The sequence below is a fragment of the Bolinopsis microptera genome, chromosome 12 (genome assembly GCF_026151205.1).
Source record: "Bolinopsis microptera isolate Bmic1 chromosome 12, MBARI_Bmic_1.0, whole genome shotgun sequence".
Classification (NCBI taxonomy): Eukaryota; Metazoa; Ctenophora; class Tentaculata; order Lobata; family Bolinopsidae; genus Bolinopsis; species Bolinopsis microptera.
The window spans coordinates 6,189,411-6,213,090 of NC_087083.1; the positions used below are offsets into that span (position 1 = coordinate 6,189,411).

General features: G+C 40.2%; 2 protein-coding genes across 48 annotated transcripts in view; one reads left to right on the forward strand and one right to left on the reverse strand.

The window, feature by feature from the left end:
• The first annotated feature begins 852 nt into the window (after positions 1-852).
• On the forward strand, positions 853-4,208 carry LOC134824416 (uncharacterized). 2 transcript variants are annotated; one of them, XM_063836321.1, is made up of 3 exons: positions 853-932; positions 1,228-2,421; positions 2,467-4,208. In XM_063836321.1, the coding sequence occupies exons 1-3, from the start codon at positions 896-898 to the stop codon at positions 3,765-3,767; spliced, it is 2,532 nt and encodes an 843-aa protein (XP_063692391.1). In that variant the 5' UTR covers positions 853-895; the 3' UTR covers positions 3,768-4,208. The 2 variants fall into 2 exon arrangements, with proteins under 2 accessions (XP_063692391.1, XP_063692389.1); XM_063836319.1 differs by having other exon boundaries at positions 1,228-3,849.
• Positions 4,209-6,593: 2,385 nt separating this feature from the next.
• The window catches only part of LOC134824319 (serine/threonine-protein kinase MARK2-like), a 63,602-nt gene continuing 46,515 nt past the window's right edge, over positions 6,594-23,680 (reverse strand). For 2 of the 46 annotated variants that reach the window (XM_063836163.1, XM_063836159.1), the window contains exons 12-21: positions 21,500-21,704; positions 21,072-21,151; positions 20,131-20,198; positions 14,151-14,339; positions 13,054-13,120; positions 12,577-12,761; positions 10,475-10,615; positions 8,589-8,697; positions 8,254-8,431; positions 6,594-8,114 (exon numbers count right to left, since the gene is read on the reverse strand). In XM_063836163.1, coding sequence (XP_063692233.1) covers positions 8,056-8,114; positions 8,254-8,431; positions 8,589-8,697; positions 10,475-10,615; positions 12,577-12,761; positions 13,054-13,120; positions 14,151-14,339; positions 20,131-20,198; positions 21,072-21,151; positions 21,500-21,704 — 1,281 coding nt within the window. In that variant the 3' untranslated portion in view covers positions 6,594-8,055. Of the gene's footprint in view, positions 8,115-8,253; positions 8,432-8,588; positions 8,698-10,474; positions 10,616-10,774; positions 11,234-11,558; positions 12,135-12,576; positions 12,762-13,053; positions 13,121-14,150; positions 14,340-20,130; positions 20,199-21,032; positions 21,152-21,499; positions 21,705-23,680 lie in introns of all 46 variants that reach the window. The other 44 variants (XM_063836152.1, XM_063836150.1, XM_063836162.1 and 41 more) reach the window with 30 other exon arrangements.

A 23,680-nucleotide genomic window follows, 5' to 3' on the forward strand; every position in this document is an offset into this window, starting at 1 on the left:
TTTTGGTTTGACATGTTGTTACGTTAAATGATCATGATCAAATAAAGTGTTAATACCATTTCACTTAATAATCCACTAAAACAGTACACACAGCTTTCTAAACACCACACCCCGCATACCTTAACCAAGCTTATAAACTCCTACCTAGCTGTAGACCCCTACTCCTCCTTAACTTAATCTTCAAATATCTCCTGCCTCCCTGCTTACAGTTACATGTACAGAATGTCTCCATTTCATCGCGCTCTGTCGTTATATTATCAGAGGGCATTTCACTAAATACTACTAAATAATAATAGTAAGAAGTATAGTTAAGCATTGGGTTGGCTTCTCTCCGGTATGTTCATAAAAGTCAAGGATGCAGATATAATCTTCATAAATATCAGTTGGATTGGTTTGGCAGTTGTCATTTTTTAGTCAATTACTATTTAGGTAGCTAAATCTGTAAATTTGATGAATTTCGTTGGATATTTTGGAAGCTTATAACAGTTGAACAGATCGGCTTACGGACAACTAAGAACCTGTCAATTTTAAATAGTTAACTAATTAACATGCTAGCTTGGGAAATCCAATCAGCTCCGACAACTAAGAACCAATCATTACATATCCCCGACAACTAAGAACCTCTGGTTCTTAGTTGACCTTAGTTAACTTCTTTAATCCTTAAAGCAGTCCTTAAAGCAGTCAATTATTACTCCTAAAAAGCTTTTACACCGTTCTTCAACAATCTTATCCCGTTGATTATAAAATCAGTAAATAAAATTTTTTGCTACATCTTATTCTTGGCTGAGCATGCCATTAAGCGTTTGCTGATTGTTGATTATTCACTGACATTTATAATTTTATCAACCTCCTATTTAAGTTGGATGCTTAAACTGATACCTGTAAAGTCACAACGATGAAGATAGTCCTTTTGAGCCTCCTCGCTCTCTTGGGTAAGCAATATGTCCTTATATAGGCAACTCGTGACGTAATATGTCCTTATATAGGCAACAAGTGACGTAATATGTCATTATATAGGCAACACGTGACGTAAATATGTCTCCTTATATCATATAATCCTTTTGAGCTTCCTTGCTCTCTTGAATAAGTGGTTATTATAGCAAATAGAAATACATTTAGATAGCTTTTCTATAAACTTTATATGAGCTATAATAATATTATAATGATATAATTTATTATAATAAACATAATAATATAATTAATAACTATAACGACTCGCCATTACAGGTTACGCCGTAGTGTCAACAGAAGACTGCACAGGTCTCCCGGCTGACTGGTACAGTCTCGAAACAACCGCTACCTTCCCCATCCGCAGCGGCCGTAAGATCGAGGTAACCTGTAAGAACGGATACGTTGCTGATAACGGCAACTCAGAAGTGACTTGTCTTCAAGGAAGGGTCTTCTCCTACAGCCTCCCTCTCGTCCAGTGTGAGCTCTCCTCCTCGGAGCCTGCTGAATGGACTAGACTCTCCCCAGGAAAACTGGTGGTAGCTGATATCGACCCTGCTGATACCATGATAGAGTTCAAGTTCACTCCTTATCAGAGAGCAAGGAACCTTAAGTTCTCTCTCTACACAAGGCTCTATAAAGATGGGAGTGAGGAGATGATGGGAAATATCAACATCTTCTACCAGATGACAAAGACCACCGTCACTAAAAGCAAGATCAGGATCGGAGCACGAGAGAATGGCAGTGGGTTCAAGTACTGTAACGATCTCTACACTCTCCAGAATTTCATCCCTAAAACTGTTTCACAGGATGTGGGAAGTGCTCACGTTGTTGAAGTGGACTCTGTTCGACAGGCTACATTCCAGCAAATGAACTGTGAAGCTTATGGAGCGTGGAGGAACCTGATTTCAAGTGGAGTTATCTCACATGTGAGCTTTGGACTGTCTGATCTGAACAGAAACCTAAAGAAATTCTTGGCAATTCACTATCGATTGGTTAAGATTACAGCCCCCACTACCTTCCCTCCAACATCCAGAGATGGGGTTACTTTCGCCTTTTCTGAAAGTCCAACTCAAGCTTATGAGCTGGGAGAGCTGAATATTGATCCCAATGCAGGAAACGATGAATCACCTTCAAGCGATGAATCATCAGGTGAGCATTCTAGCGGTGGATCATCTTCAAGCGGTGGATCATCAGGTGGACATTCCAGCGGTGGATCATCTTCAAGCAGTGGGTCATCAGGAGTTGGAGGCGGATCATCTGGATCATCTTCAAGCGGTGGATCATCAAGCGGACATTCTAGTGGTGGATCATCTTCGAACGGTGGATCATCAGGTGGACATTCCAGCGGTGGATCATCTTCAAGCGGTGGATCATCAGGTGGGCATTCCAGCGGTGGATCATCTTCAAGCAGTGGGTCATCAGGAGTTGGAGGCGGATCATCTGGATCATCTTTAGGCGGTGGATCATCAAGTGGACATTCCAGCGGTGGATCATCTTCAAGCGGTGGATCATCAGGTGGGCATTCCAGCGGTGGATCATCTTCAAGCAGTGGGTCATCAGGAGTTGGAGGCGGATCATCTGGATCATCTTCAAGTAGTGGATCATCAGGCGTTGGAGGCGGATCATCTGGATCATCTGGATCATCTGGATCATCTGGATCATCTGGATCATCTGGATCATCTGGATCATCTGGATCATCTGGATCATCTGGATCATCTGGATCATCTGGATCATCTGGATCATCTGGATCATCTGGATCATCTGGATCATCTGGATCATCTGGATCATCTGGATCATCTGGATCATCTGGATCATCTGGATCATCTGGATCATCTTCAAGCAGTGGATCATCTTCAAGCAGTGGATCATCTTCAAGAGGTGGAAGCAATTCTAGTGGCCGAAATATACCATCAAATGATTCGGAAAATAATTCCCAATACGACGCACCTGCAGCTGTATCTACCAAGGCGGTTTTCTCAGCTGGTGAATCTGCACACCCTATTTGCAGCATATATGCCAGTGGAGTCATAGATGACTTCGATAGTGGTGTTAATCGATACGATTTGAAATGCACTCATGTTCTGGCAGCAGACTACTTTGGATTGGATGGTAAAATGCCTTGGTTCATCTATGGCTCATTTGATGAGTTCGATGGAGTAAGATCCCTTGCTGCCATGGCATTCTTTTTGGGTAGAAGTACACCTTTCGAGATCCAGAGGGGATGGATGATCAATGACGACGGAAGCAAGATGAAGATCAAGGAAGAGAAGGAAGTAACTATGGGAGAAACAGGCTGTACCATTCTCTTTGCCCAGAACGTTCTCAAGATAACTTGCGCTCCATTTACCGTATACTACGACGGTATGATGTCCGCTCACATCGAGTACACCTCCAAGACCACCCAGGTTGGAACAGCCAAGGGTATGTTCAACATTGGACTTTGTTTCGATAACCAATCAGGACGACGACCCAACTGGCAGGTGAACACCATAGCAACCTGCTCGGTGACACCTGGAGCTCAGAAATTCTGCAACGGTGCCTCTCCTACCTTCTGTAACAACCTTCCTGATAGGGGTGACGCGTACCGACAAGCCTGTAACCAGATGTTCTGTGATAAGAAGCAGAGCTCTGGATCAAACGATCTGAGTGATAAGCAAAAGTGTGCTCTTTCCGTGTCTGCTGCAGCTAAGCGTAACCTCCAGGGCTTCTCAAGCGGTTATCCTTCGTCAGGGTGCCCCAGTGATAACTGTACCTGGAAACATAGTGTCATCGAATCTGGTTGTTTCCAAGACCCATTCTTCGTCGGATGCAACTAAACTAATCGCTCATCTTGAAACGTATCTGGAGAGGTTTGCTGGAGCATTTTTAACTTAAACTTGGCTGGCAACAGAGAAAAGACTGCATGTTTGCAATGTTAAAACAATGAAGCGCTCGTGGAAATCAATGGGCCAGCTTGCTTAAACTATCTCCCCAAGAGGCAGTCTCGTGCTTCTCTGCAGATGACTACCTCGTTATGATAAATAAGTTTGTGTATGGATGGACAAATATTTATTATTAAGTCACTATGAACACTATATTATTTTAATTTAGAGGCTCTTCATTTTTGAAACCGTGATCTATTGGAATATATTATTTCATGATATTTGTTAGAATCAATTTTTGATGGTTTCTTTATACAATCAATATTGTTAATAAAATAATTGTAATATTAAAGTTTTTTCTAAAATCTATGTAGTTTCATCATATTCATAATTTTGACATTTTTGTTTTCTTTCTGGTGATACCGAACATAATATCTTACACATTTTACACATGTTACATGTTTAAATAATCGAGCGACCCCCTCCGGCCGACTCCTCCAATCCTTTACTCCTCTGACCCCTCCCCCTCCAATCCTTTACTCCTCTGACCCCTCCCCTCCAATAACTTACTCCTCCGACCCCCACCCCTCCAATCCCATCCCCCTCCGACCCCTCCAACCCCTCCAATCCTTTACTCCTCTGACCCCTCCCCGGCCTCCAATCCCAGCTCCCGAACTGGTATCATTGTTATTGAATTCACCACGCTATACACAACATCAAATACATACCTTATTGGACGTTATTTATGATTAACCGTACATTGCGTGAACAGACATAATCTTGGATAGACAATAAACTTTAAAATGAACGCTCGAACATCGAAGACATTGAAAATTATTACATATTACATATTAGACATCCAAAAGTTTTTACATTTTTGGGCGTTTTTTATTTTTTATCTTTTTGTTTTAACGATAATTTTTTAATCGACAGTAATATAATTATAAACGTGAAACAAGAAAAATAGTTCTTAAACAGTAATTTGATATGATTTAGTTTAACGGGTGATGCTCGTAAAATATTTGTTCCAAAGTCCAACTCGGTTCCGAGTCCAACTTGGCGTGCGTCCTAGTAGGTTATAAACCTACAAGATTTACTTTTAGTCCAATCAGATATATAGATTATAGATCATAAATAATATAAATTGAAATCGATCAAATTAAAAAGTAATCATATCCTGGACAATAAATTCGTAGTGAAATATTTTTGGGAACATTAAATTTTAACGGACTTTGATTTTAGGATGATGATTAATCACTTTATATTACAGTCGACTGTCACGTGCGCCATCGACAATGAGCCGCGCAAATTAAGCTGACTTGTTTGAGTTGTAACGTATAATATAATGTCGGATGGTTGTCCAAAAAAGTTGAAGTATATATACTTCAACTTTTTTGGACATTTTCTTCATTCTTTGTCTATGAGTAGTCAGCTTAACAATTTTTGCTATGATTGGATAGAGGGAAGGTTATTACCAAATATGTTGATTTACGATGTCAATCCTTCGCATCTCGCCGATCTTTACTGGGCCGCGCTCAGCCTGTCATTCCGCCAAATCTTTATGTTAATGAACATGATAGCCTGAGGTCCCCAGGTAAGCCGATCTGTGGTTGCGAGAAGCATTATTGGATGCGCGCGCGCGACCCAGTAGTGCATCGCGCTACAACCAAATATGCATTTGTTTTACGAATTTTGTGCTGGCCGGAATTATCGTTAAAAATTAAAAATTGGCTTTTACTAATATTTTTAATTCGCTCGCCCAAAAATTATTACGTGTGAGGTGACTTTGGTTTTTACGGTTTTGCAGCCGTGAACAAAACGATTTTACATAAACTGTAAACACTAATCCCAACTCTAACTATAACCCCGAAGCTATATATCTATAACCCTAACCCGACGGCGACATAATCGAATTCATGTTTTACTAGCCTGTCACGTGACTAAAATGTTTTTTGCTCATAACTCTCTAGGAAATATTTCTACATCATGACGCGCGCCGAGTTGTATTGGACTCATCGACGCGACGGTCTTAGGTAATATTCTACGAGTATCACCCGTTAGGGGCCATCTACTTAGGACGTCCGCCAAAATCGCAGATTTTCAGACCACCCCCTCAACTCCCCCTGTCCGGGTGTCCGAATTTTCAAAACCACTCCCTCCCCCGGACGTCCGGATTTCTTGACGGGTGTTACTCGTCTTAATTTCTTCGAAGTAGTGCGCGCCGCTTTCTTCTCGAAATATTGCCCGATGGCAAGTGCTACGAAGTAGCGCGCGCCGGGCCAGGCCATTAACAATGGTCAACCGGATTTCCAGCTACTTTTAAGAGTACAAATAAGATTAGGACCAACTCAAATTCATTGTTAATAAAATTCAAAGAGTTGAAATAAATGGGACTTTTTCGTTAATTCTGCCAAAATTTCCGGATTTTCAGAAACCACCCTCTCACCTCTCCCCCTGTCCAAAATTCCAAAACCACACCCCCCCCCCCCTTCTTATTTGTCGGACGTCCTAAGTAGATGGCCCCTTAATTTAACATTCCACGGATGAATGTCAGATTTCAATTTTTGCAAGATTTTTCTCCCAGTTTACTATTGATCATAATATTTTAGGCTTTGATTGATGTCATCCTTTAGTTTTACCAGGGTTGAATTCATTTCCGCGCAAAAGGGGACATGGAGCTCAGAGCATCAATATGATAAAACGGTATAGACCAATTTAAATCAATTATGCGCGATGTTGCGAGATATAATAGTGGGAGCCACGAACAATTAAAACACTAAATTTCCAACATCCAGACACCTGAATGTGATCAATGGCAAATAAAACTTTGGTGAAAGGCATCACTATAATAAAAAACAAACAACCCCTCCTCAGTGCGCACTTATGTTACTTAATTAATACAATAAGTGACACTGCAGATACCTGCACTTCGTAATTAGTAATTAACTAATTAACATTTATCTACTAATTAAACAATAATCTATTTATAAGGCTCATTAACAGAAGTTAACGCATCATCAGCAAAGCTCCAAATTCCGGTTAGGGCAACAGCTCCGCAGAATCTGTTACGCCACCACGTAAATCGGAAGTTTGACTGACGGTGCGGTGCTAACTCCGCAAACTGTCAGAGTAATAAATGAGCAGAGGAACATACAATGGAACTACGTGTGAAGTCAGGATTTGGGCAGCTACGTTTGTACCGGGCTGGACCAGCATAAAATCTAAACTGAGTGACAGTCATGGAAAAGTATTTAAATTTAAAAAAGTCGGATCGCCCGGTTTTGTTTAGCTGCTCCACATGTTTTCTAGCTTAATCTATATGACTATAACTCTATCCTACAAATCAGTTTCAACTGAAGTTTACTAAAAGAATCGATTATCTTTGTACAATTTTCTATCAAAAATACTTCTGTCTCAAAACCAAGTCCAATGATACAAAACTCATTCCTGTCATCACGTTCATTTTGTGAAACTATAATCACTTTCGTTCTGTGGTGAAACTATGATCACTATTATCAAAACCAGGCGGGTTAATTGTATCCAATTATTTAAGTAGATTCATATCAAATTACCCACGTTATACTTGATTAGCTTATCCAGCTAACAAAACATGACGTCATAATGTTACAATTGATGACGTGATAGGGGGATGACCGTAGTTTCACGACAGCCAGAAATCATACATACATCTCATTTACAAGTTTTAGGGGGGTGGGGAAGGGGAAGGGACTAAAATATGTGATCATTATATCTACGAAAATCAAATTCCACAACTTTATCAAAGTATTACAATACCAAATGGTGGCAAGCGGAGCTGTTAACTGCTCTGCATCCCAATAAATTGCTGTAAATTGAATTTCAAGATCGGAAGAAAATCCATCAATAGATTTAATAATAAATGCTTATTATCTACAGAATATTAATGCGGCCGGTCAACGGCGCGCGCCCACGTGCAATATTTGTGCTTTGAGTCAACTTTCTCCATTAGTGATCAATCAGTTAATTGATCAATTACCTATCATTTAACCAATTAACTTGACACTGAGATTGTCATGTGAATCTGCCGTGCACTGTAAACCCTGTCCTGACAAGATCAAGAATTGGTCACGTGACAGCTTGATATGACGTCACGCGACTGAGTGATGACGTCACGCGACTGGGTGATGAGGTCACGTGACCGAGTGATGAGGTCACGTGGCTTGGTAAACAAGATCAGATTGGAGGCTGACATTTAGTGGGTGTATTACAGTCTTAATTCATTAGCTATGTTAACTGCAATGTCTTTGAACGCCAAGGAATTTCCTGAAAGGGAAATTTATTACTCAATAATTTAGTGACTATGTATATTGAGCATCGCTTTAAATTTACGGATTGCAAGATTATGGAGAAATAAAAACCATGGCACTGAATCAAATCACCCTTAACCCCCTTATCATCATACCTGATATCCGCTTGAAGCGAACACCGTTCAGCGATAGTCTAGGGAGTTTACAAACTTCCATTTCCCACTGAATAAGGTTATCTGAGGTAACATTGTCGACTGGCCGTACGCAGAGAAGTAAATAACGTTCTCGGTGTTCGTAGTCAATGTTGTTTAATTCTAGCACTCGCGTTATCTCCTGCAATGATTAGAAAGCAATTAGCAACTAATTAATTAAGTTTTAAATCTAGAATTAAGTGATTTCGTTATTGGCTGTTTTTGTATCTGACTAGGCGAGACATGCTAACAATGGACTTCGCTGGGGCGGGAACTTATCGGTGGTAAAAAATACGAACCTTCATCATTTCGTTAGGCTCCTTGCTACTGGTAGTCTTCATGCTCCATGTAAATCTCAGAGAGCGCGGTTTGGACTCGGAGTCGTTTTGAAGTTGCGTCGACCTAAAACTTTAGTTCAGTGTTAGGAATACTCAAGTAAATGTGAGTGAGTGTGTGTGTGTGTGTGTGCGCGCGTCTTGGTGTGTGTGTATGTGCACGTGCTGGAGTGAGTCCGTTTGTACAATTGGGAGGGTGCGTGTAGCATGTATCTTACTTTGAAACGAACTTCATAGCATAAGGTTTAGAGAAGCTACATTTACTATGTCTTAAACCTGTACAAACATTCCTCAGGCAATGGAAATATTAGAAATATATTTTCGATAAACTGGAAAAATCACGGCAATTGGAGCCATCTACAAAATATCCGCTTTTAAAGCTCAATGTTCGACAACTCTTCTCCTTCCCAATTGTAAGGCAGGGTTTGTGTGTGTGTGTGTGTGTGTGTGTGTGTGTGTGTGTATGTGTGTATGTGTGTGTATGTGTGTTCGTTTATGTGTTCATTCGTGTGTTCAAGTTTGTTTATGTTTGCTGGGGGGGATACAACGGTCATTAATGTGCATTAATGGGCATAAATGGGCATTAATGTGCATTAATGTATATGTATATAATACTGACATTAATGACCAGTTTTTTTTTTTGCGACATAGGTAACAAATTTTGTAGTAGTTCGTGGTTATTTATGTGCATTAATGGGCATTAATGGGCATAAATGGGCATAAATGCGCATTAATGTATATGTAATTGTATATTTCAGCAAAATTCTATGATACTGACATTAATGACCGTTGTAACCCCCCCCCCCCCCCCCCCTGTTTGCTTATATGTTTGTGAATGTGTGTATGTGTATTTGTGTGGCTGTGAGTGTAAAAACGTGTTTTATATTAAATCATTTTGCAACTTGAGCATATAAATTTAAAATCAGTTCAACAAAACAAATAAACAGGGGCTCCCAAGACCAACATAACAATTTACCGCATGCTTATAAACAATCACAGATCTCACAGATTGTAAAGATTTCACAGATCTCACAGATTAGCAGGTAGAGAGAGTATGATGTATGAATTAGCTTAACAAGTATAAGCCACCACCAAGTGTACTAATTTGATGGGGAAGATTGAAAAGTTAAATTAAAACTATTCCGAACAAATCTACACTGATGAGGTAGCATGTGCACTGATTCCGACTGATTCTCGACATAACTGATAACTTACTCTCAGAAAGTAGATCATTATACCACGTGCTGCGCACACAGCGCGGGGTGGAGCCTCTCAAGATAGATAATCAGTAGGAATGAAACTATTTGAATGTTGGTAAAAAAGAGCATGCCGGGGATAAAGGCTGAAACAGCCACTGAAAAGAGAGAAATACAGAGAGGAGACAGGTTAGCATAGTCTACCTCAAATCAGCAAGCTAAGTAGAGCAGACAAATCAGGAAACTTCAAATCTCACAACAGACCAGGAAAGGGCCCTGAATGAGGCCAGGCCGCTTCCAAGCTTCGTTAAAAACGGACGAGGATAGTTATTGGCATGGGGTCGACGGAAAACGAGCAAATTTGTACAGATAATCGTCAGGACCCGGGAAAAGAAGGCTTATCATGCAAGCGACTAGATTTGTTCAGTAGAAATATTGTTAAGGGAATTTTGTTGAAAAAAACACCTATAAGGAGTCAGGATATTAAACAACAAGAATGGACCGATCTAACACTTTAAACAAGTAGGCAATGCACCTGTTCTAAGTTTTCACCAAAAACAATATGTCTACTGAATGAGGAGATAAAGGGCAAGCTAGTGTTTTGTCAGATAGAGTAGTATAATCCAGCTTCTGCTTCAAGCGCTATCTCTAGACCTGTTAAATCTTGGCAGCGGAGACGGTTGGTCGTAAGTAGGGTGTTGGTGCCTGTTGTGAGTGGAGGGTGCGCGGACGGAACGAGATCGTTCTAGCGGCGGTGGTGGCGGCGCCCCCGGCGCTACTACATTTAACTTATTGCTGAAATGAAGGGGTTACGGGGGATTGTGAAGGGCGTACTGGGAGGACAGCAGATAACAGCAGGGTAGCGGAGTGAGGGGTGAAGTGAGGGGTGAAGTGAGGGGTGAAGTGAGGGGTGAAGTGAGGGGTGAACTGGTGAAGTGAGGGTTGGAGTTGTACCTGGAACTGTCCATGTCTGTTGTGCTGTTGTTTTCGAGGATTTTGTGTCGGAGATTTCGGTCGGACGTAGCACGTCGTCGTTGTATCAGCGATGTGATTGGTCTAGCTTGCAGTTCGTAAACGTCGTGATCGTGTATGTTCCCGGGTTTTTTGTCCCTGGTTCGTTCGGACGAGGACCTATTCCGGCCCACCACCCTTGGTTTGTCAGTCGATCTGTCTGTTAACCTGCCCCTGGAACCTGCCTCCGATAGCCTGGACCTAGAGCCAGAATCTGGTAACCTGTTCCGGGATCCAGAGTCAAATATCCTGGTCCTTGAACCAGAATCAGCGACTCTAGACCTAGAGCCAGATAACCTGTTTCTGGAACCTCTCGTTACCACAGGGTCAGGGTTTATAAACAGATCGTCAGTGCTTGTGTTACTTGTGTCGTATGGTCGAAGTGTGTCTTGTAGTGCGCGTCTGAGAGATGGTCTTATTTTAAAACTTGGCAAGGTTTTTATCTATTTAATAGCATGGCTCTGAGTTAAATTAATTTTAGCTCGATCATCCCTCGATTTACCACTACCAGATTATTGTGTTTAAAATTTTTGGGGATAGGTCTTGTTCGTTGGGACATTAGTTTATTAAAATTAGAAAATGACGAACACGACGGAGAAAATGTGCAAGTATGAGCAGGGAACGATTGTCAATTGGTAGCTAGCAGCCTAGCATAACATAGGCAGTATCAACAAAGACAGTTTTTGTGGTAAATCAGGAGGTGACCGTGAAACTCAATGTAGCACACCTGTCAAACGATGTTCCACCGCCTCCCCCTCCTTTGTGCTTCACGTATCTATCTGATTTGGGTCGGTTCCTTGTACAAGACTTCTCTACCACAACTGTGTCTGGCTGTTTTTCAGAGGTAACGCCGCGCACAGGCCCACGTGCGGGATCTCGTTTTCTGTGTCGCTCGGAGGCGGGACGGTTTCTACTCAGCGGGACTGCTTGTTGGTTGTTTATACCACTGTGCGTCAGACTGTTCTGTATGATTGGGTCGAGTATGGGAGGAGGAGACACATGCGAGGAGTCACTGATGGAGGTACGCTGTGGTTTGGCTGGTTTTTTAACCACTTCAACACTATTCTCGTCCAAACCGTCACTTCCTGCTGTTAAATCTGTACTCGCTGTCAGCTTCCCGTTTTGTTCCGGGGTATGTAAACAATGTTCGGAATGTTCCGTAAAGTCACTGTGTAAACTGTGGTCCGACTGGTTTATAATCAGATCAGCGCCATCTATAAAGGAGTTATAGAGGGAGACGTTATCTTTTGTTATCTGAGGCATCGGTTCACTTTCCAACTTAGCATACTGTCCTTCTGGTGGTCTGTGTGTTTGTGTGTTAATTGTCTGTGTCTTTGTTTGTACCGGAGTGTTTGTCAATTTTTTTTTCTTAGAGAGGGGATATTTATCGTGACGCGTCAAATTGTGGAGGATTTTCTTAAAATTTAGTTTAATTGTTGAAATTATCATCTGATATTGCAAATGTAAGTCAGGTTTGAAATGTGTGCGATGTAAGACACGTGATAAATACCCCCACTATATATCTTAGTTCCTAGTTCCTACTCATGCAATGTGAAAGTGAAAAATAGAAAATACCCGTAATACCAACAGTGAGTTTAAAGTGATTCATGTTTACTTCCGATTGCTTATAAATGTGCTACTGAGTGAAAAAACCAAAGGAAAAAAAACAGGCAACACATTGCAAACACAAGGAACAATTTCTAAACACTTATATCCAACACATTTAACATATAATGAACACTCACTTGGAATTGCTGCCTTTAAACTTGTTGGTGATCCGGGAAAGGATGTTGGATGAACGATTGCGATCGTTAGCCGACTGATTTGAAGGTGTACTTGTTGAGTTACTTCCGGGAGGCCAGCGTTTTTGTCCGCGCGTGTTTCCGTGAAACGTGCTCCGGTGTGGTGTTTGCCGCGAGTGGAAACCGTCCTGAGTCAGGTTGTCCGGGTAAGATTTCTGTTTATAACTGATGTGCTAGTAAATTTAGTTTTACCATGTTGATGAATTTTAAACAGCTCAAATTCGTTGTGACTGTTTTTTGGTTGCACAAAATACGTTAAATGAATGTAAAATATCGAAATGTTTCTAAAGTTGTAATCGAAGCAATCTGCTAAGAGTTAGATTGAGAATATATTTAAAGCGGGGGGGGGGGGGGGGGGGGGATCAGGTACTAAGTTCTCCCTTACCCCCCCCCCCCCCCCCCCCGTTAAATGCAACTTACAGTCGTGTGAGGGCTACTGCTCTGGAATCCTACTGCACTATTGGTTCTGTTCGTTGTTGAGGGTGGGCTGAGGTAATTATTCATTAAAACCAGTCAATTAGTTAATTAATGATAGTTTAATCAATTATAAAATAATAAAACGATGCAAAAACAGTAGAATATATAATGCAAAAACGTTTAAAAAACCCTCACTGCTACACAAACATACATCTCACCAACCAACATCGACCTGTTATATATTGCACACTAGGAAGTTTAAAATAGATATCTGATATATCTATTTCAGATATATATCTATATATATAGAGATATCTGATATATCTGTAATTGATCAGTTTTCATAGTATAGCTTGATTTAATTTGCTGAGGCTTTTTTTCAGTGATTGATAGCATATTATATTTAAGTTAATCAATCGACACAATTTATTAAAGTTATAAAATCTGAAATTAGGGGGGAGTATTTTAGCAAGTTTTCAGCCATGCAAACTCGGTTCATTCTCACACACAATGCAAATATCTGTATGTACGTGGTTTATTGCATCACGTGTTATCACATGTCTTTCTGAGATGGATCTTTGGCCAATCTTTGTAGATCCTTGTCCGACAGGGAATTGAAAGTTCGGTGTCAGTAGCAGATTCCCTTTCAGATTCTTTCAGATTCGGTTAAACCGCAAAATTTCATAGGGTCAACATTCCGATAGTTAATCAAGCACAAAGACCAATTAGAAATGAAATCATCTTTTTCCCTTTTTGATCCCAAATTTTGCTATAATTTACATGCAAATAGTCTCACACGACCCCACACTGCCCTTCACACTCTCCCTAACGTGACCCCACGCTCATCACACACTCATCACACGTGACGTCACACTCCATCACACGTGACGTCACACTCGGCACTCCTTCACACGTGACGTCACACTCCTTCACACGTGACGTCACACTCCACCACACGTGACGTCACACTCCTTCACACGTGACGTCACACTCCATCACACGTGACGTCACACTCCACCACACGTGACGTCACACTCCACCACACGTGACGTCACACCTCAGTCCCTCACAATTAACACGCTGTCTCTCTCATATCTAACCTAGGACTAATTCTCTGGTTTGAGCGGTTGTGTCCGACTCCTGACGAGCTCTGAGTCCGTCCGTGTTTAGATACACCAGTGCTCTGACCGGAAGCGGCGGAAGAGGAGGAGGTAGAGGAGACTTTGTAGGGCTTGGTGGTGGGGGAGGCTGCTATCCTGAGGTTCTTGGCCATGATATTCTGCATCATTCTGGGGGGAGGGCAGCCACATGTAACACTAGCAGATCATAACAACGTGTAACGTGCAGCAGTGGTGTGGTGATGTCACGTGGTGTGATGACGTCACGTGGTATACTACGTCGTAATATGAGGTGTGTTATGGTGTGTTGAATAATTGAAAAAGATTTATTAAAAGTGGTAGGAATTCTTGAATGTTTTTAAAATTTACTAGATTAAATTTTGTCACGATGCTGGCGCAAACTGGTTTTACTTTTCATTTAACTTAGATACTCTAGTAGCAGGGAATAGTTGAGTGTGCACTTCGATGTATACGATTTCTGACAACACAGGGTTGTTTGTTAGATCATTCTTAACCAAAATCGTTTAGGTACGCAATTTGTGTCGCTAGACATAACCCTACAGGGCAAATTTTCTAAATTACCCTGAGTCGCGTATACGGGATTTTTGTATTTCAGCTCCTGAAGGTCATAGAGACTTCAAATTTAGCTTAAAATTACCGCAATGGCCATATTTATATACAAGTTATGAAGCAACATAAGGTCTCCAGTGCTTTGTTTTATAGATATATTGACAAAAACCTGTTTTTTGGCTCAGCGAACCAAAAATGGGACTGAATTTTGATAACTTGAACTAGGAAAATCGTAGAGACTTGATTTTTAGCTTAAAATGAGCGCAAACATCACATTTATATACAACTTATAAAGCAATATAAGCCCTTTAATGCTTATTTGTTAAGATATTGACAAAAATCGGTCATTTTGGCTACACGCGTGAGGAAAAATACCAAATTGGGCAACAACTTTGGTCTTTTTTTTACCAGTTTTGTGCTCAAGTTATTAAAATGTGCTTTGATGTTGTAGATCGGGTGTTTTCTTCCAATATGGGTTTCGGTATAAATCTGGAAGCACCCGGTTCATGGGTGATAGGGGTTAAAAACCCTAAAATGTCAGGCGATGGGCGAGACAATTGTCTGAATTTGGTTATAAAAACACTTGCACTCTTTGCTAGGGTTTGATTTTTTCTGCTACATCGATCCGATTTCTAACTACTAATCATCCCCCTCTACATCATTCTCTTTTAGATACATGATTTCTATAAGGTACATCCGGCATGATGTAAAGTCTATATCAAAGCATTTTAATGTGGTCTTAACAAATTGCAAGATATTCAAGTTGATTGGGCGACATCTGTCCGACAGCGACATCTGTCCGAAAGCTGAATTAGGGATTTCGGACAGATGTCGCTGTCGGACAGGAGTCGTTTTTGGCGACATCTGTCCGAATTTCGGATCATATTGTAATTTCGGTTCACATTCGTATTTCACAAGCTCACGGGTAATCTCGTGACGTTCTAAAGCTGATGTGATCCCTTAAGATCTGATCCATCGATACGTGATTGACTAGTTGAGAACAGGATCGTGCTAGCCGTACCCTAACAAGCTGTCGATCACATCACAGGACATGAGTACATATAGGACAGCAGTATGGAGATCACTTATCGCAATCCACAATGGCAACCAATCTTCAGTTTATCCCTGGACGCAAACAAGGCTCGGAGAACCCTGTCCTAAATGGCTTCAGATACGTCTTCGACAAGCGAAGAGACGACACCTCCTACTGGAAATGTTCGGATTTCCGAAAGGGTTGCAGAGCCCGCATCCGTACCGTGGACAGACAACTGATCACTCCTACTCCTGACCACACTCACCCTGTCGGCCATGCTGAAACGACCGTCCACGTCAGCAAACAGAACTTGAAAAGAAAGGCTTCTGGTGGAGATCAACCGACGAAATACCTCGTATCTGAAGCAGTCGGTGGATTGGGTTACGAATCTAGAGCGAAGCTTGGCTGCCAGCTATCATCCCTCAACAGAATGGTACAGAGAAGCAGAAAAGCAGCTAACAGACACCCTTCTAACCTGAGAGATCTGGAAACGCTCTCCATTCCTGCAAACTACATCCTCTCTACCGACAACGAACCAATGATGCTCTGGGACTCTGGATGGGACGAACAGACTCGTCGATCTTTCCTTTGGGGGACTCCTGGAAGATCATATGGTGGACGCGGAGCATTGGGTAGTCAACGGTACCTTCAAATCCGCACCTAATCTCTTCCATCAGCTCTTCACAGTCCATGGCCTCTTCCCAACACGAAGCTGCACAGATGAGGATTCCTCGCTCATCCAACATCGCAGAAGGTTGGCATCACGGATTCCATTCAATGCTGTCCTGCTCGAAGCCCACAATTTGGAAGTTCCTTGATTGCCTTAAAGCAGAACAAGCCCTTACAGACGTGAAGAAAACCAAAAGAGACGGGCGGGAACTACCTGAGCCACGTGCACCCAAATGGATCCGTTATGATCGACATCTTCAGAGAATTGTAGATGATTACGACAACTACAGCAACCCTATGGATTTCCTTAAAGCTATCGGAAATTTTACTATGCTTTAGATTTGATTCTGTGATATTGTATTACATTGAATTAATTTATAACATTTAAATAACATTGAAACTATTGTCCAATTTATCGATTTCAAATGAAAATAAACTGTGGTAGTAAACTATGGCTCAGATCATATCTCAAATTGGACATGTTACGTATACAATTTAGCAAGTAACAGTTTAGATCATGTCTCTAATTGGAAATGTGTCGTATTGAAATCAGGTCACAATTTCGGACAGCTGTCGTTTTTTTCTGGTACCCTGATTCGGACAGATGTCGCTGTCGGACAGATGTCGCTGTCGGACAGGAGTCGTGTTACCATTCAGATTCACTAATAAAACAAAGATTGTAGGTTATAATCCTTCTTTTACATATTGAGTAATTTTGGCTACACAGGAAAGATACCAAATTGGTTTACCAAACGAAGATTGTAGGTTATCTATTATTCTTTACATGATTATTGACACAACTTCATAGTCAAACCTGTATTATTTTAAATATTTAATATTTATCCACACTCTCCATAAGAATATTATTGGGAGTCATTTTTGTGGTTAAAATTCGATTAAATCAGTATTTCCAAGCAAAAAACTGTCCCAAATTTCTCCTCCGAATATGGTCCGCTAGTTCGAAATTTTAGCACTTATGAACGTTATTGTTAGACATTACATTAGTGTAATACCACTGAGACCAGATGTAGTGATCTATTCAGATAAAGCGAAGAAGGTGCATCTGAATGAGGAGAACTTTGCTGATCAAGAGAAAAGAATATGAAGAGATATCAGCAGCTGACAGAAGAGATTGCAAGCTCCAGACAGTAGCAGTTCGAGTTCGAGTTCGAGGCATTTACAACTGCAGCCTCCAAACCTTTATGAACCACTGCACCTGAACGTAAACACTAAAGAGAAAAAGGCCTGCATGAAGATCGCTGAAATTAGCATGAGGGCATCATACACCATCTATCTGTCCAGAAACACCATTATATGGACAGATGATTGGGAGTTAGTCGAGAGGCTAGTAATTGCATAGTAGGAGCGTATAATGTTTGTAGAATGTAATTATTTTTACAAACTACCGTTCAAAACTTATAGATCAAGTGATTGCCTACCCACAATTATATTACAACGTCGTGGGGTCAGTTGATATTGTTGCTAAAAATCAGGAGCAAGCGTCTTGATACAGGATACCATAAATCTGTATAAGTTTTAAGTAGTTTCATTCTACGTTTAATATTATTATTGAGTCGTTTACGTTAAAGTTATATTCGGCCATTTTATAGCCTCCCCCTCAAAAAGCCCACAATTACTCAATATTATGTAAAAGAAGGATAACCTACAATCTTTGTTTTATATTAGTGAATTTGAATATCTTGCAACTTGTTAAGACCACATTAAAATGCTTTGATATAGACTTTACATCATGCCGGATGTACCTTTAAGAACTAAAAGAAATCATGTATCTAAAAGAGAATGATGTAGAGGGGGATGATTAGTAGTTAGAAATCGGATGTAGCAGAAAAAAGCAAACCCTAGCAAAGAGTGCAAGTGTTTTTATAACCAAATTCAGACAATTGTCTCGCCCATCGCCTGACATTTTAGGGTTTTTAACCCCTATCACCCATGAACCGGGTGCTTCCAGATTTATACCGAAACCCATATTGGAAGAAAACACCCGATCTACAACATCAAAGCACATTTTAATAACTTGAGCACAAAACTGGTCAAAAAAAGACATAAGTTGTTGCCCAATTTGGTATTTTTCCTCACGCGTGTAGCCAAAATGACCGATTTTTGTCAATATCTTAACAAATAAGCATTAAAGGGCTTATATTGCTTTATAAGTTGTATATAAATGTGATGTTTGCGCTCATTTTAAGCTAAAAATCAAGTCTCTACGATTTTCCTAGTTCAAGTTATCAAAATTCAGTCCCATTTTTGGTTCGCTGAGCCAAAAAAACAGTTTTTTGTCAATATCTATAAAACAAAGCACTGGAGACCTTATGTTGCTTCATAACTTGTATATAAATATGGCCATTGCGGTAATTTTAAGCTAAATTTGAAGTCTCTATGACCTTCAGGAGCTGAAATACAAAAATCCCGTATACGCGACTCAGGGTAATTTAGAAAATTTGCCCTGTAGGGTTATGTCTAGCGACACAAATTGCGTACCTAAACGATTTTGGTTAAGAATGATCTAACAAACAACCCTGTGTTGTCAGAAATCGTATACATCGAAGTGCACACTCAACTATTCCCTGCTACTGGAGTAAGATTCCTGAGTAACAATCTTGAGTAACAATCGAAGATGATACTATACATTTAATACAAATTGAAATTGAATGGTAAATACCAAATAAATGAGTCTTTAAAAGATTGTTAAAATAATATCAGTTTGAATCTAATGCTTCACACTCAATTACAAACCCACCTAGTAAAATAAAACCGGTATCTCCGAGCTGATGCAAAAATGGAATGCTATCAAAATTAAACCCCATCAGCGAAAGTATGTAGCCTCAACTTGGCCGACAAGCATGAGTTGACGCCAATATTATGTCAGTTGAAATTAGATGCCTGGTTCAGTATATCTACAGGACACATCAACACTAAATTATAGCTACACAGTGTACGCTAACCCCGTCAATGTGACATGTGTCACCATGGTGATATGACACGTTGTCATGGTGATATGACACGTCACCATAGTGATATGCCACGCAATGTGCTGTTATCTTACCCTTCCTGACTACCGTACGTTTTTCTCAGTTGTTTTAAACTGTAAAAATTAGACTCAAATACTATGCTCTTATTTTTGGAAACAGTTTTAACTGAGGAACAATGCTGGAAATGCTCAGATAAGGGGGATTTTAATTTACAGATATTGTCTGAAATTACAGATGTCAGGTCATTATTATTATTATATTAGGTCAGTTATTATTGACATGGACAGTCCAGATAGGGGTGCACCAAAATTCGAAAAAGTGAGTTAGACTGGAAGTGAGTTAGATTATGAGGAAGAAATGAGAAGATGGCAGCGCTTGAGATTCAGTATAAGTTGTTTCAGCCACGCGGAACCAAATCAGCATGGAGGAGAACACTACTATAACCAAGTGACATGTAATTCAAGCAAACGTCATAAAGCAATATTGTATAGATATAGGATCGCTAGAGCAGTAAAGTAATTATTAATTATACCAGAGATAATTATAATCTTGAGAAGGAAAATATTCAAATAGGCACTATAATAATTAAATTTGGTGCAATGATTACACCGCCTTTTTGAACCCATTATATATTTTTCAAGAGCACCAAGTACAGCGGTATTTCATACAGCACGTGATCAAATATCTAATCTAAACTTACGTCTCATTAGTTGTGTTTCCATCTGTGTAGTAGATCGTGTGTCTCCTGTCTGGGGCGCCCACTTCGTTCTGAAAATTACTCTCCATGAGTGGTTGGCTTGTGACACGTGACTTAGTCATGTGACTACAATTAGAGCTCTCTCTAATTGTAGTCACGTGACGTGACTACAATTAGAAAGAGCTCTTTTTTAGAGACGTTATCAGAGGGATTTAAATTTAAAAACTTGGTAAAAACACAAATGTTTGTATTAAAAGCATAACCAACGTATTTTTACACGTATTTTGATAAGTCCCAATGTGGAATACATGCTTGTTAGTGTTTACATGTCCCCTTGTCATGATCATGCAACGTTAAATAACAACACTAACTGCCACTTATTACATAAATGTACACAGCAATGTTTACAAACTAAAGTTGATATTATCATGGGGTAGAGTTCGACTGGTTTATTTAGCAAGCTTTGGGGCTAGAAATCTGGGGGCTTTGCATGTCAGAACATGAACCATAACGCCCCCCCCCCCCCCCCCCCCATAACACAGGCTACGATCGCGCATGAATCACACTAACTTTCAGAGCTTATCACGCGGAAATGCAAGGGTACTCATAACTCAATCACATTGTGCTCGTCATGCTTACCACACTAAGATTATACTTCAATAATTTCAAGGGTTCTAATAGCATTCATCTCCAAATTTCCTATGATAATCACGCAAGCATTCTTATCAGTCAAACTATCACAATGATCATCTTATCAGTTATCACTCATATCACACTCATATCACACTCATCAAACATATCACTCATGCTGGTTCAAACTCATCACATGTAACCTATGACTCATGCTGATCAAACTCATGATACTCATGCCGATCACACTTTTCACACTCATGCTCTGATCACACCTTCTCACATACCCTACGCTCTTCTGGGCCCCGCCTGACCTTGTTAGGTATCTCCGACTTATCCGGGTTAGCTGCTGTTCCCTCCGGTTTAGTCACTTTCGCGTGGTTGTTGCTGTAGTCTGAAGGGAAGGACAACTGTTAGGGTGAGGACATAAACACGTGATTAACACGTGATTAGCGCACGTGTCATCGTGCAGAGCCACACCCAACTGGGTATATGTATAATAGTAATTCTTATTTCCACACGATTCGCAGGTGGAAAGAACCAAGTTCGGAACTTGTATTATACATTTTACAGACAGTTCAAAACATAAGTTTCAAGATACAATTTTCGGATATTTTCAAAGGGAAAAAATGTGCAAAGATGAAACCAAAGTCCTGATTACCGAAGTCAATCACTCGAACTAACATTTCCCCCAAGATAAAAACGACGCCCAAAATCCCTACAACCCCACAACTAAAATCACCTGAATTATTATTCCCCCTAGAAGAAGCTGAACTATTAATCCTAGGAGCTGTTACAGTCCGCCTTCTCCCCTGTTCGTTGTTAATTCCGCTGGGTTTAGCTGCGGGTTTGACGGATCCGGGCCGTTTGGAGGCGTCAACACCTCCGCCACGTCTGGGAGAGGAGTGTGGAACTGAGCCCTCTGTGGAGAGGTTGGAGGAGGAATCCTGTGGAGATATATTTTATCATTTAGTTTAAGGGCAGGGTACAAGTGTGCCTCCAGGTTGGGTAAACTATTTATTGTCACCTTGTTTTCCTCTAATATCATGATCTAGCGTTGCTAGTTGTGTAGTTGTTTGTTCCGTTATTCTTTTTCCTTCCTCTTTTCCTTGTCATCCCCTTTAGTTTTAAGATTCTTGCTATAAATGGCTACAGCTAACACTATTAATGCTAAGTACCAAACAACAAGTGGGAGGTGGATCGTTGGTATACCTTTAAATCGATTTAACACCGCAATTCCAGTCGCAAGCCTGGGACCACTACTAGCATAGTCACAACATCGACAAAGCTGCCATATAGCCTGACTGACAATTTTCTCGACTGACTGACAATGTTTCTTCTTTTTCCCCATTTAGAATACAAAGATTAGTACATTTTAGCTTATGATTAATATTATATTTTTACCTATAGTTTACCTAGATGTATGTATGATCATACTGCGTACACGCCCATGTTCATTATAACAGACTTTAAGTCTACAATTGGTGCACCCCGAGCTATATTTAGTCGTTAGGCGACTGAAAACGTTGTTGTAAAGTGTAAAGTGTCCTGACTGTTCAGTAATTGTCGGACATTAAATAGTGTACGGACACACATGCAGTTTGTCGCTCAAATTACGTAAAGGCAGTGCGCGCGTCCTGCGCGTCGGCCTAAAATGCTGATAGTAGCTTGCTTTTTATTATCAAACCTTGTTTTGATGCTGAAATTATGTGCTTTACGCGCGTCCAATCACAACCCCTTATTCGGAACATCATTACGGAACACTCTTATTAAGCGCAGCTTTTCCAGGCAAACTTCACAACTATCATATCTTCGCACTATAATTACATCTACCCTCCGTCCTTCATTAATGTGTACTGTATAATGTGCGGGGTACACACCTAGTAAACATGCAGTAAACATACAGTAAACATGTTATTATTACAACAACAACTTGGCACCGTAATTAGATATACATTAGTTTCCTGCTTTTCCTGCTTGGATATTAAGTTTATCTCAGAGAGGAACTCGTTTAGTAAACTAAACTGCGAGTTTGTGTTTTCACACGAAACACTAGAATAATACTAATAACACGATTAAGCGGGGATGTTGTCGTCCCAAACAGGAAATGAAAAGTGGTGTTATCTAACCTAAAGGAGGGCTAAAACAATTATAATATTAGGTGAAGGAGCACAGAAGACAAAGTGAAGACAAAGTGAAGACTAAGTGAAGACAAAGTGAAGTTTCCAAAACACGGTTGTTAATTAACAGATTGGTTGTGTGCCATGGGGGATAGTGTTACATTTAATTGGGAGGTACTCATGGTGTGTGGTGTTATTCTTTTAATTATCCGCGGTTCTTATATGGTTAGTATACCGGGGGTCTATGTATATTGTGACTACATTGTACATGATGTACACAGTGTATATTGTACTTTGTTGTTAAACATTTCCGGCATATTATGGAGAACATTATGTTATGCCATTATACAATGCGTCAATTATAGATTAGGATATCAGTTGTTTCACTAAAATGTGGACAATATTCATGCACAAAGCACATTAAGCATGGTTAATTAATTAATTAATTAATTAATACATCAAATTATTTCCTATAACTGTTCAATTCCTGGCGTCTGGTGAATTTGATCTGTTCAACAACGAAGTATTTTGTCCTACAACAGTGTTTGTTGTGATACGTGAATAATGTTGACCAATCAGATCTTTATAATTTAATGTATACATGCAATTGTCAAGTGTCAAAACAGCTCTCTGCTCAATGCAAATGTACATCAAAATAATAGTCAGGAAATGATTATCAAGCATAATTTTATGATGATGATTGGAGAATCCAATAAATGTCCAATAATTTCGTTTTGACCCTATCAGCTTCTCAGTTGTATCCAATTACACAGGCACTGTCACGTGTGAAAACAAATACATTT